This window comes from Peromyscus californicus, unplaced genomic scaffold (genome assembly GCF_007827085.1).
Source record: "Peromyscus californicus insignis strain IS unplaced genomic scaffold, ASM782708v3 Scaffold_12__1_contigs__length_115047231, whole genome shotgun sequence".
NCBI lineage: Eukaryota > Metazoa > Chordata > Mammalia > Rodentia > Cricetidae > Peromyscus > Peromyscus californicus.
In genome coordinates, this window is record NW_026294413.1 from 48,694,462 (window position 1) to 48,708,719 (window position 14,258).

A 14,258-nucleotide genomic window follows, 5' to 3' on the forward strand; every position below is an offset into this window, starting at 1 on the left:
GATTAAAGGCGTGCGTCACCACTGCTCGGCTGTTTCACTCTTTCTAAAGACTTCTTACTTGTACTTCCCCATTTGGTTTTTACCATAACTTGTGGCACGTGGAAACAGGCACTGTACTTAATATTACAGATTTAAAGCAAGGTGGAGGCTTCTTCTGGATGCGGTCAGTAACTGTTAACCTTCTACCTTAAAGCTCTCCACTGCAAGAAGTCCTCCTTACTGCAGCAGCTATGGAACAACCCCCTCCTCGAGCTAGGGTCATCCCAACCTCAGCTAGTCAGAAATATTAAGACTCGGACAGACGAGGGACAAAGTACATGGCGGGGTGTGTGTGTGTGTGTGTGTGTGTGTGTGTGTGTGTGTGTGTGTGTAAGACAGTTAAGGAGGGGACTGTTAGACAAAACTAGTGCACTCTTGAAGAAAGCTCTCCCAGACACAATGCACTCTGTACTAGAAACAGTTTTGATTCATAATAGGACAGAACTTGGCAACTAAGAGTAGGAAAAGATCTAGTGGAGTATGTATGTGATGTCAGAATAACGCACCTAGAATAGGCTAGATGTTGGCCAATCATCTTGAGCTCTACCTACACAGTGAAATCTGAAAAAGTAATTTAAGTAATAGTCCAATTAAATTGACCCATAATAAAATCAAGTCTAAAGCAGAGTCTCTATCTCAAGATAAGTAATCAGGCTGAGGGCAGAAAATGAAAGCAACTGACGATTTTGGAGAATGGAAAGGGAGTATCACTCTAAGCTTCAGAATAAAAATCTCTGAACTGTTCATTCCAGGAACTAGAAATGGGCATACAAATGACAGGTTAAAGCAGTTGAATTAATCAACATTTAAATTAACACCATAGCTGGGCATGGTGGCATTTGAGGAGCTGAGGTGAAAGCAGGAGGGGTCTAAGTTTGAGGCCACTCTGATTGGCAGTATCAGAGCCGGTCTCAAAAGCAACCAAGAAACCCCACAAAACACAACAACTGAAACAAGTCTCAAATGACAAACCTTGTATCTATTTTATCACAATAGAAACTAAAGGAAAAAAAAAACCAACATGTAGAAGTAAAACTAAACCACTGCTCTTGTCCATCTATCCTGAGGAAAGGGTCTACACAAACAAGGGAACACCCAAAGAGGATCTCTAAACTCTAACAGATACTTTCTCATTATGATAAATCATTTAACCTTCTCTGAAATGTTGCTGCACAGCTTCTCTTAAGGGACAGCTCCCAGGACACACTTATGCCTTTATCATTAACAAATTTTCTCACTGACTATATTCAGGGTCAATTCTTCTCTCAGAGATAATTTCTTTGCTATGTTCAAATTCTGTAAAATAACAAGCCTCTGTCAGAGACTAGAACACAATTCAATGAGTGTATTTGTAAGGTTCTGTAGACTCAATTGCATGACATTTGGTTCAGATCAAGCAGGGCACCCTCTTTAATAAGTGCACTGGCAACCTTTCCATTCTTCACTGCCACATCAGAAAGAAAAATAAAGCAGGTAAAATTAAAATGTTAATGTATTTCATTTAACTTAATGCATCAAAATCTGTCATTTCAATATGAAATCCAGTAGAAACTGAGATTTATTTACTTTTCATACCAAGTATCTGAAACTCAGTACATATTTTATACTTACAGCACACTTCAATTGAGACAAGGCCACCAAGGTTTCCCAACTGAGGCTGTACATGAGAACCACTTCTGTTTAAGGGAACTGACCAGTACCTACTTAGCACTCAACTTCATTCCAATGCGACAGCAGGACACAAGCACCAGCATCTCAGCTCCTCAAGCATGGTAGTAGTCCTTTGAAAATCTCCATAGTTAACTGCATCACTCCCCCCACCCCTTTCGTCTGCTCACCCACAAACCTCTCCTTCCCTGTGGTTCTCGGGGTCTGCAGGGAGTTGTTTACTTTGCCCACTGTGCACTTTGCTTCCATCTCACACACTATGGAATAACAATTGGGCCGCGCGGTGATGGCGCACGCCTTTAATCCCAGCACTCGGGAGGCAGAGCCAGGCGGATCTCTGTGAGTTCAAGTCCAGCCTAGTCTACAGAGTGAGATCCAGGACAGGCACCAAAACTACACAGAGAAACCCTGTGTCGAAAAACCAAAAGAAAAGAAGAAGAAGAAAAAAAAAAGGAATTACAATTGGTTTATTTATGAAGTTGCCTCTCCACAAAATCAAGGGTAATCCAGCAACCTTATAATTTAGACATACTGGAGTAAATATCAGTGACAAAGGAGGAGTAAATCTGTTAACTCCCTGAAAAATCACACGCTTATCTCAGCTCTGCCTTTGTTTTCTATATGATGCTGCCCTTCCTTAAAATCAATCTGACCTCTGACAGGAAGCCACTACATGAAGATCAGCATCACATGCTGCTGAATACATCAGAGATGAAAGCAAGAATCAAGCTTTACTTGCTTTTCTCTTAAGGTTTACTCACTTCATGTGCGTAAATGTTTTGCCTGGATGTATGTCTGTACATCACTTGCATGCCTGGTGCTTTCACAGGCTACAAGAGGAATCTAATCCCTTGAGACAGCAGTTACAGGCAGTAGTGAGCATCATGTGGGTACTAGGAATTGTACTCAGGTCCTCTGGAAGAGCAGCCAGTGCTCTTAACTGCTGAGCCATCTCTCTAACCCTAGACTTTAAATTTCTTAATAGTCAACTTTGCTGTCTACTAATGTGATCTAAACATATAAGCCTTTATAACTATATATATTTATATTTATATATATATAATATATTTATGTGTGTGTATTAACAACCTAAATTAATGCTCACATCCAATTTCTGCTAAGAGACTAAAGTCAATTTAGAGAACAGAAAAGCCATTTTAACCATTATATTATTATATTATTAAGAGTCAGCATAAAATGGCCAATCCTACCCATCATCATAACATACCAACAAAGCCAGTTCCTAATTTATAGATGAGGAAACTGATAGCAGAGTTTAGCTAACAATACCTAGAGGTACTGCATTCACATTGTAAATCCTTGTGCCTGTCCCTTATATTAACTAATTACAGTTCATCTACTCAACACATGTCATGTGAACTCAGAAAAGCTGACTTATGTTTTAAGGAATCAGATGTGCACACACACACACACAGACACACACACACACACACACAGACACACACACACACACACACACACACACACACACACACACAGGAGAAGGTTCAGAACTCACTTCTTTAATATTTTAGGACATTTTACTCTTGGTATTATTTTATATTCTATGTGAAATATATGAAACAGTCATAAATCTTTATGATCCTGTATAATGAAAGTTTCTCAAATGACAAAGAGTAAGCAACATTAAATTAAACAAACAAATAAACAGGTAAGCTGAATTCCATAAAATCAAAACCTTTTGAGTTTTAAAGAACACGATCAAGAACTTGAAGACAAGGGGCTAGGGAGATGGCTCATACAGTGCTTGGTGGGCAAGCCTAAAGACATGAGTTCTGATCTGTAGTACCCATGTAAATACTGGGCATGGTGGCACATTTGTAACCCAGGACTGGAGACCAGAGACAGGTGGATCCCAGGGGCTCAGTGGCCAGCCAGTCAAGCTCAAATGGTGAGCTCTGGGTTCAGTGAGAGACCCTGTCTCAAAAATAGGGCGTTGAAATGCCATGCAGCACTAAGTGGGCTTGGTGGGGTTAGAAAAAGAACACGTGAAGTCGAGAAGAAAAGGTTATGTGGAAGGTAGGGTAGACACAGGAGAGGAACTGGTGGAGACTGGTTTTAAACATACTATATACATGTGTGGAAGTCTTAAACGATTTTTAAAAGGTTTTTTTGTTTGTTTTTTAAATAAAGTGGAGAATGGCAAAGAAAGAATCCAGTCTCAATCTCTGGCTTTCACATATGCCCATATGGGCAAGTGCACAGCTATGTACACTTACACGCACACACGCACATGCACGCGCGCGCGCGCACACACACACCCCCCCCACATGAGAGCTGTGTCTGACCTGACGCTGAGAGCCTATGTAGTACCAGTTCCTGGAGAGGCTGAGGCAAGAAGATCACGTGAGCCCAGGAGCCTGGTGTATTTATTGCAGGCCAGGTGACACAGTAAGACACTGCCCCAACTTAGAAAATTTAAAAAAAAAAAGTAACAATGCACAGAATGGTAGAAAATTTGTTTTAGGCACCTTAAAAATGAAAACAAACAGGAACTGAATGCTAATTTGTAGATGTAACCAACTGTGTTATTAAATAAGAAATACAGAGCCAATTTAGATAAGAAAGCCAAGAAGTCAGAGCTAAGAGCCTCACCCTTCCTGCTTTAGCGATTTGCTTTAGCCAAGAGAGCTTTTTGAAAGGGATTTACTTTTTGTGTGTATGTTTTTTATATAGTTTAGCTGTTTTGCCTTCTCATTGGTTGTAAACCCAAACACGTGACTGCCTTGTTACTGCCTGTATGTACCGCCCTCCAGGTTTTTAAAGGCGTGCGCCACCGCCGCCACGCACTTGTTTAGCTTTAATAGCTTTGAGCCCCAGGCAACTTTATTTATTAACATACAATTAAAATTATATTTTAGTACAAGTAAAATACCACCACACTAATTCTGATAAATTTTCTTAAATTTTAACTTATTTCAGAGTAAAAATAGTTAAAGGAATAAAAACAAATTTTAGAACAGTGATTTTATTTTTTGCTATTTTTAACTTAAAAGGAAATTACCCAGATTTGTATTAAACACTGGTAAAGCAAAACAATTCATCCTAGAATTTTTTTCTTTTTCTTTTTTTTTTTTTTTTTTAAGTTTTTTGAGACAAGGTTTCTCTGTGTAGTTTTGGTACCTGTCCTGGATCTCGCTCTGTAGACCAGGCTGGCCTCGAACTCACAAAGATCCGCCTGGCTCTGCCTCCCAAGTGCTGGAATTAAAGGTGTGTGCCACCACTGCCCAGCTTAGAAATTTTATGATATATAAATACACAATTATTTCACATTATTACTAACTAGAAAAAAATGGAAAACTTGAAACCTTCAAAGAATATATTTTACCTGTACTTAAAATATAAAGAACTCTTACAACTCAATAAAGATAGCTCAATTTTAAAAATGGGCAGAGTATCTCCAAATATGCACCAACAGCCAGTGAGTATGCACACAATGCTTGGCATCCTTAGTTATTAGGGAGATTAGGAGCTGGAAAAAAATATGAGGAAACTGGAACTTTCATATCCTACTGTCTAGAAGTAAAAACGATGCAACCTCTAAACGACGGTCTAGCGTAGCGGTTCTCAATGTGTGTGCTGACCAGACATTTACATTACAACTCGCAACACTACAGTTATGAAGTAGCAACAAAAATAATTTTGTGGTTGGGGTCACCACAGCATGTATTAAATGACCGCAGCATTAGGAAGGCTGAGAAGCACTGCTTTAGCAAACCCTCCAAAGAGAAAGCAGCATTCACACTGCGTGCTAATACTGACTCCCACGGTGACGCGATCTCAGGGCTTTCTGTGAGGGAGTTCCTAAGCTGGTTGGTTGAAGTGGGGAACTCCATCCTACTGAAGAAAGGGGGCTGAGCACAGCACTCACTGCTCTCCACTTGCTGGCTGTGGATGCAAATGGCCTGTGCTCCTGCTTCCACACAGCCATGCCATGTGCACACTGGCCCTCAAACTGAGCCAGAAGAATCCCTTCCTTAGGTTGTTTCCCTCAGATATTCTGTCACGGCAGCGGGAGAGTAACGAAGAGACCGCGGATTCACCAGTTCTGCTCTCCAGGATTAAACCAAGACAAATGAACTCATATGCTAACCAAAACCTTGTACATGAATGTTCTCATTCACAATATAGGGAGGGTGGTGAAAAGAGCCCAAACAGTCATCAAAGAGAAGTGAATGAACAAAATAAGGAATTCTAATACAATGGAATATTCTTTGAAAAAACAGACAAGAGTAATGCATCTTATAATTTTCCATAAATGTTAAAAACTGGGTAAAGGAAATTAGTCACAAGAGATGACACATTATATAAGCACAGAGAGTGAACAATTCATAAAACAAGAAGTGATTTCATGACTGCCTAGGGCTCACAGTCAGTGGGACAACAGGGGTGATTGCTAGAAAACGTGGCGTTTCTTTGCAGAGGGATGAAAAGTGACCACAGGGCTAGCCACACAACTGTAAATGTCCTTGAGAACTACAGCAGCTCCTTGAACTCTGAAACTGTACACTGCATTTAGGCACTCCTGAGTTCTGGGAGGTACAAAACCTTCTAAGTGCAGCCTGAGCTCTGCTGGTAGATCCCTTTCATTTTAAATACACAGAAGAACGGACTGTTTTCCCTGCCCCTTAAATTATGTTTATTCCGAGGCCAGCCTGGTCTACAGAGCAAGTTCCAGGATAGCCAGTGCTACACAGAGAAACCCTGTCTTGAAAAAAAGTAACAAAACAAACCAAACAAACTTACATGTGTTCACACAGGACATTGTAATGTCTAGTCATGGCTTTACCATGTGTTTAGCACACCACTTCCTATTTAAAATGGAAATCATGGACTAAATGACTACTGAAATTTAGGTGAGTCGTAAATTAGCCTACCCTAACAGGTGAGGATGACTCCTCTGTGTTCCGTTTCTGGGATTCAGTGTCCACATCCTGACGCTTGTTCTTCATTCTTTCTCTGAGGTCACCTGTAGGTCTTTCCGGTGACCTTTGATATAAAACAACAAAATTCTGTATTTATATGACATTTTATAAGAATAATATAAATAAATAACTTCATAAATACTGATGCAATTTTCTGTCTTTGGTGGCTAAACTTCTGAAAAATGTTTCAGCTTAAGTAGTACTATATAAAAATATGAACAATATTCACAAGTTTTCTCCCAATGCCAATCAAAATGCATGTTAACTTCCATGGGGTTGTAAATACTGATAATACGAGAAACAATGAACTGAAGAAAATGAATATGCAAATAGCAGCTTGAGTTACTTTCTGTTCACCACACAAATATAGCAGTCATATTGTAGATGAAGGGCAATAAGAGAAAGGTTAAGTTATAAAGAAGCGAAGTTATTCCAGAGGGATTAATTCCCTCTATGTATGTATGTAGTTGGACATACTATCAACTAAGAAAATATTTCCTGCATCTTAAAAATGAAAGCCAACAGTCATCAAGAAGGCTCAATGGGTAAACGTGATTGTCATCAGGCCTGGAGGAGAGAACAGACTCCCAAAAGCTGTCCTTTGACCTTCACATTCAAATGTGGTGCGCTCGCTCTCTCTGTCTCTCTCTCTCTGTCTCTCTCTCTCTGTCTCTCTCTCTCTGTCTCTCTCTCTCTGTCTCTCTCTCTCTCTGTCTGTCTCTCTTAAAAAAATCTCCAATGACTAACTTTAAGTTTTCCTACTAATCCTGCAGGCAAAGCAATCAGCACGCACAATTTCAGGACTATATAAATCTAGTTACCGATTAAATAATTTCTGTAAGAAACATTGCATCTGTTACATTTAAAAAATATTACAAAATCATCATAAGGGGACAAAAGGAACACTAAAAAGATCTTCGTTATGCAAATTTAGTTTAGTCAAGTTTCTATCAAAGGCAAAATGATGTTCTGCAAAGAAAATGTTTATCTATATATAAACACACTTAAAATTATTTGTTTGCTTTATGTGTATGGGTGTTATGTCTGCATGTATGTCTGTGCACCATGTGCGTACCTGGTGTCTGAGTCTAGGAAAGGATATTGGATCCCCTGGGACTGGAGCTACAGACGGCTGTTTGCCACCATGTGGGTGATGGAAAGTAAACTCAGGTCTTCTAGAAGAGCAGTCAAGGCTCTTAACCACTGACCTATACCGCTCCAGCCCTAAAGACATTTATATTAACACAGTGCCCTAAGAGGTTTGGCAAGCAGATTTTACAACAAAGCTTGTAGAAGACACAAATTTAAGCTGGGCAGTGTTGGTGCACGCCTTTAATCCCAGCACTCGGGAGGCAGAGCCAGGCGGATCTCTGTGCAAGGCCAGCCTGGTCTACAGAGTGACATCCAGGACAGGCACTACACAGAGGAACCCTGTCTCGAAAAACCAAAAGAAGAAAAAAGATATAAATTTAAAAGGCCTTTGGAAAATTACAACTAAATCTTATTTAAATTTTACTCTGTTAAGAATGACTAGTCTAACTTTACTAAAAATAAATTCTCACACCTCTGAGTTCTGCTTAAGCGGAGATTTAATACAAACTTGGGGCAGTATGAGGTAGGGGGCGTTTTAGGGGTGTTTGTCCCCAGACTCAGTCTCCTTACAGGTGTGCACTGATTTGAATAAACACATTGGAAAAGGATCTATTATCAAGACATACAAACATGTACATTTTAAAGCTAACATTTTATTAATCTCAAAAGTAACAACCAAAAGATCTGGCTAATTTATGACTGTCAAGACTACCCCAAAACAGGAAATCTGACCAAATATACGGTTCAATTTCAGGTTTTTACACTAAATTGCTAAAGTTGGTTTTTAACACTATAGCAAATGCTTCCGTTCTCAGTTTACCTTCTGTAATTGCTGCTGTAACCTTTCCCACGAGGTGAAGGGCCATGGACGAACCTACATGTGTTTCCATAGAGGCAGCTGCCCGTCTTCAGCCAGTTCCGGCACTGGGTCTAGGAGGCAGATATTACTACATGAATGTCTGAGGAAAAGATGCTACTAGGGCAAAATCAAGTCAGAGCGACCCAAATGCCAGCTAAGCACATGCTCCTCCAATAATAATACCATAAGGAAAGATAAACCACAAGAGGGTATGTGTGTGGGGTGGGGGTGTTACTGGAATGGGGCATGGATAGGATTAAAATACATTGTATATATAGAACAAATAAAACCCTTATAAAACAATGAGAAATTTACAAACCATAACCCCTCTTTCATTTCTTTCCTAGAGTAAAATTTGCTAAATCAACCCCATGACAAAACAACCCATTTTCCTTTATAATAGCAATTAGTACTTCAATAATAGTATTTTAAATGTCTCCCCCAGGGCACAGGATTGAGGGTGGTGCCCCTTCATACAGGCTAGGTAAGGGCTCTGCCACTGAGTCACACTCCTAGTCCCCTCTAATAAGCTCCCTATATCCACAGTAGTGACAACTCACCTCTGCTGTGCTGCCAGTACTGGGTCCAAGCCTCTCAAACACACTAGGTCTTCTGGATGTACTCTCAGATATGGTCTTGGTGTTTTCCACTGTGACCTTCCTCCTAATTTTTGACATTTTGAACTACTTTAACCAAAAGAGAGAGAGTTAAAACTGTAAAATCTTTCAATTTTATACACCTGAGCCTAAAACTTACAACCAGACAAAGCTACGGGTAACACTCTAAAACCAGTAGTGTTTTCCTGAGCCCAGGGCATGGACAGAGGGAAACAGAAGAGGATGCTAGTAGACATGTTGCCTGCTATACCACGCTTCTAAGTCTAGCAACTCTGGACTCCGTGGGCTGGACCTGGACCTCCTCTGTACTGGACATTCAACTACAGTTATTTCTTTGTGAGTTACTTATAAAAGCCGGTGTAAAATCTGGTAGCTCTGTCTGTCCTTTAGGGGAAGATTGCTAGCCTAACAACCGGTTAACTAAAAGATATGTAAGTCAAAGAACATGGGACATAAACCCAGGTGAAATCTTAATTGAAAGTGGAAACAACTCTTTATACTGTTTCAGCGGCTACAAAAGTACTGCTTCAGATGAGTATGGGAATGTCTGGGGGTGGTGCCACACGTCAGTAATCCCCGGCCTCAGGAAGCTGAGGCAGGAGGATCTCCAGTTCACAGAATGACCATGTCTGGAAGAAAATCAAAAGTCAAACAAACAAACAACAATATGGGAGAAAAGCGGGTGCTGTTTAAGTATTCTTTGCTGCAAAGGTCATGGAAAGGCAATTTGATGAAGAATGTTAATTTTTCAGTAATACCGAAAACAAAACTCTCCAAGGTATTTCTATAATCCAACACACAATGCCATGAAAGTCAAAGGTGCTGAAAGTAAGGAATGGGTCATTATTAACAATAAGAAAGAAAAATTGCAAAAGTATATAAAAAGCTAAAGAAAGCATTAAAAAACTAAGACTCTAATAAGAAAACTAATCCAGTTATTTAATGGAAAGTAAAAATTCAGATGACAGCACACAATAGGAAACGAAGTCCAGACCAAGTAATAACTCATACTGATCTGAAGGAAGAAACTGTCTCGTGAGCAAAAGCAAGACAAGCTGAACTGCACATTTTACATCACCTGAGCATGAGCAGAAATCTAATTGTCAGATTATCAGAAAGAGCCATGGCAGCTTAAAAAAAAAGTAACTTCTACTTGGTATACACAAGTAGTCGTGTGTGTGTGTGTGTGTGTGTGTGTGTGTGTGTGTGTGTGTGTGTGTGTACACTTGAGACAAGATTTCCTGTAGCCCAGTTTGGCCTCAACTTCAACATCCAGCAGAGGACAGTCTTTAACTTCTCTCCTCCTGTCTCCATCTCCAATTCTGGATCTGAACACAGGGCTTCCCTACATTCTCTACTAACTGAGCTACAACCCCAGCAACAGAACTAGTCTTTATAAGAATCACAGGTGATCTTTAATATGGTTTCAAAATAAAGATATATTACTGGACATGAAATCACATCAGCACTAGCTGAGTGTGTGGGAGGGCATGCCTCCAATCCTAGCACTCAGAAGACTAAGGCAAGAGCACTGCTGTGAGTTCAACGTCAGCCTGGACAATAAATAGTGAGTTCAAGGTCAGCTAGTAATAAATAGTAAAATCTTGTTTGGAAAACAACAAAAAGAAAAAATATCCTGGAATAGAAAATCAAAGCCAAAAACTCAATAGTGATGATAAAAATATTCCATTTAACTAGGTCACTCAAGTCACATTCTGATAAAGATTCAAAAAGTGAGACCAAAGTTTGACAAGTGGGAAAAGATGACAAATCAAGAGGAAACCATAAAGTGATACATCAAAGTGGATTTAATTGGGAAGTTTAGATTATAAACTCTTTAACATAAAATGTAACCTTTTTTTTAAACACAAGTTGGAAAATAACTCTGAAGTAATAAGATGCTTTACAGTGTAGAATGCCACATAGGTGAGCAAAACAGTTATATCAGCCATTCTCCAAGAAAAGAAAACAAATGAGCCAAATATATATTAGCATCAACATAATGTGTATCTTTAATTTTCTTGAACTCATTCTCAGCACAAACATAGATGTTCAGGGGAAGATACTGCAAAGCCATATCAGATATCCAGTAGATTATGGAAAGGAACAAAGAAACAGAACAGAAAACTTAGAGAAGTGGTGCAGAATTAAAAGACCTAGAAAATAAGAGCTCTGATTAGCTCAAAAAAAAAAAAAAAAAAAACACCTAGAAATATACAATGTCTATCAATGTAGAAGGTAATAAGAAGTAAATGTATGCTAGCCAGGCATGGTGGCTCATACCTTTAACCCTGGAACTTGGGAGGCAGAGGTAGGTGGATTCAAGGCCAGCCTGGTCTACACAGAGAAACCCTGCCTCGAAAAACTGGGGGTGAGGGTGGGGGCAGGCAGAAAAGTTTGAAGTTAAAAATGCATCTTAAAGTTCCATTATATTATTATCAATCAATATATGAGTACACATCATGATCCTCAACCATTTAATAAAACTGAACAGATTCTAAGTTCCCTGATGAACTTGTTATTCAGAACCTAAAGAATGCAAATCTTTTTCCTCCTAAGTAGGTGGTCTCATCCTACAATACTACTTTACATTTTCCCTCCACCACCACTATCAATGAAAATACGTTAGCTCTGCCTCCAGCATTCCTACCCTCAATGGGACTACTTCTACCACCCCTTCCTACCAGAAACTAACAGATTCCACCAAGCAAGAAGCTTTGTGATACTGTTCTTGTTGTCAACTTGACTACAGCTGAAATCAACTAAAACCCAAGGGGCTGTGTCCATCTGGGAAGGAATTTTCATGATTGAATGATATGAAGTTGGAAGACCCATCCTAAATCCAGATGTTTTGAGGTGGAAAGAGCCACCACATCTTCTGGTGGAAGCTATATAAAGTACAAGAAGAAAATGTTTGCTCTTTGCCTGCTTGCTCTCACTTCTCTGGTAACAGAACCTACTTCAGGATTCTGATGTATACAGAAGACCAGCTGAGACATCCAGCCTTGTGGTCTGAAAAACCACTGAATTCTTGATCTTTCTATTGGAGATAGTCATTGTTGGACAAGGTGGACACAGCCTGTGAACCACTCTAATAAATCATATATATACATATATATGACACACATATATCACATGTATATATAATACATAAATATCTATAATATATATTCATTCATATGTATCCATTGTTCGTCTAGAGCAGTGGTTCACAAGTTGTGGGTCAAGACTCCCACAGAGGTCACATATCAAATATTTACATTATGATTCATAACAGTAGCAAAATTACAGTTAAGAAGTAGCAACAAAATAATTTCATGGTTGGGGGTCACCACAACATGAGGACTGTATTAAAGGGTCACAGCATTAGGAAGGTTGAGGCTCACTTCTCTAGAGAACCCTGACTAAGACACTATGTATTACTGTATCTGAAGTACTGATCATCTGCGATCTCCTTTCTTGGTCTTCTAAAGGATCATGGTATTCCCTTGCTCTACTACTTCTCTACATGCTGTCACCTCCACTTAGCTCATCACCACTCTCTTCTCTGACCTACTGCTAGAATGCATGGCTTCACAGCTCCTCTCCAATCCTAGATGCCTAGATCCCATTGGAACTTTACACCAAACGAAGTAAGAATTACAGACCCCAACTTATAAGCCACATCCCAGCCTTGTACTCCTATAGTAAAAAGCTGCTCCCCATACAAACAGAATCAATTGCTTTTACAAAGAGCATGAAGAATGGTCAAGAGTCACCTGTAGGGGATCATCAGTTAAAAGAACTTGTTGCTCTTGCAGAGGGCCATGGTTCAATTCCCAGCACACACGTGGTAGCTCACAACCATCCATTAACTCCAGTTCCAAGGGATCCAACACCCTCTTCTGATCTCCTAAGGCACCAGGCACATAGGCAATGCACATACATAGATACATCTGGACAAAAGAGTTATATACATAAAAAATAAAATAAACAAATCTTAAAAAAAAAAAAAGATTTGCCTATAAGGGAATTTCCCAGGAATTTTTATTCCCAGCTACTACTTAGCCTTCCAAATGAAGGGGGAAATACAATGAAGTAAAAGATGTATTCTCCTTTTGCCTCAGAATCCTATAGTGCCAGATTCTGTCCTACAATTACACTGTATTTTGGTAATGGGTCTAGATTATAGAGAGGACGAAACCATGAGACACAAAAGGTAAAAACAAGAATTAAAGTTATCCATCTGGAATGACTCTTCCTACTTCAGCTTCTTGGGTTCTGGTATTACAGGCATCTATTACCACAATGGTTCTGGAATGAACACCTCTGATCCTTTGCTAAGGTTTGGATGAGTTTCCACCCCCTCCCCCAAAAGACTATCAGTAAAGGCTTGGTCCTCAGGGTGGTGGTAACATGAGGTCCTGTGGATCTTTTAAGAGGTAAAGAATAATAGAAAAATCCTTGCATCATGAGGCAAAGGGATGCTTTCAAAGGGAACTGTAGAACCTGTCTGTTCATCTCTCCTTCTAACTTCACTTCCTGGCTTGTGCCACCCACCCAAGAGGCCCAAAGAAATGGATGCAATCCTGGGCATAAATCTCTAAAGTCAGAAGTCGAAATTAGCTTTCTTCATAAGTATCGGGAATTTCATTACAGTAACACAATTAATACATTGTGTAATTAATGTACACAATACATTATGTATATGTACACAATAAATGTAATTAATACATTATCCACCTAAGAACTCCTACTAGCAGTCTTCAACACAACACTATCCTCAACATTAGTAGCCACACAGTTATGACTCTGCATGAATAAACACTTTGTTTGAACAGAAAATAATATAACTTAAAAGCTCATTTGTTGGAAAATAAATACACCAGAAAAACATTTATTTTTTATATATTAAATCATGTACCTCAAAACCATGTAATCAACTGATGTGAAAGCTCAAAAATTTCAATCCTAAATGATGGGTTCAAAGAAAGATGAATACCACAAAAGAGTGGAGTGTAGATTTGATTAGAGGACAAAAACCATTAATGGGATAGA

General features: G+C 39.3%; 1 protein-coding gene across 7 annotated transcripts in view; it reads right to left on the reverse strand.

Annotated features, from left to right (window-relative positions):
* The window catches only part of Zc3h13 (zinc finger CCCH-type containing 13), a 69,985-nt gene that overhangs the window by 53,116 nt on the left and 2,611 nt on the right, over positions 1-14,258 (reverse strand). For 5 of the 7 annotated variants that reach the window (XM_052732730.1, XM_052732731.1, XM_052732728.1 and 2 more), the window contains exons 2-4: positions 9,165-9,290; positions 8,566-8,675; positions 6,606-6,717 (exon numbers count right to left, since the gene is read on the reverse strand). The exons of 1 other annotated variant lie outside the window; for it this stretch is intronic. In XM_052732730.1, coding sequence (XP_052588690.1) covers positions 6,606-6,717; positions 8,566-8,675; positions 9,165-9,281 — 339 coding nt within the window. In that variant the 5' untranslated portion in view covers positions 9,282-9,290. The remainder of the gene's footprint in view (positions 1-6,605; positions 6,718-8,565; positions 8,676-9,164; positions 9,291-14,258) is intronic. One more of the 7 variants, XM_052732729.1, reaches the window with a different exon arrangement.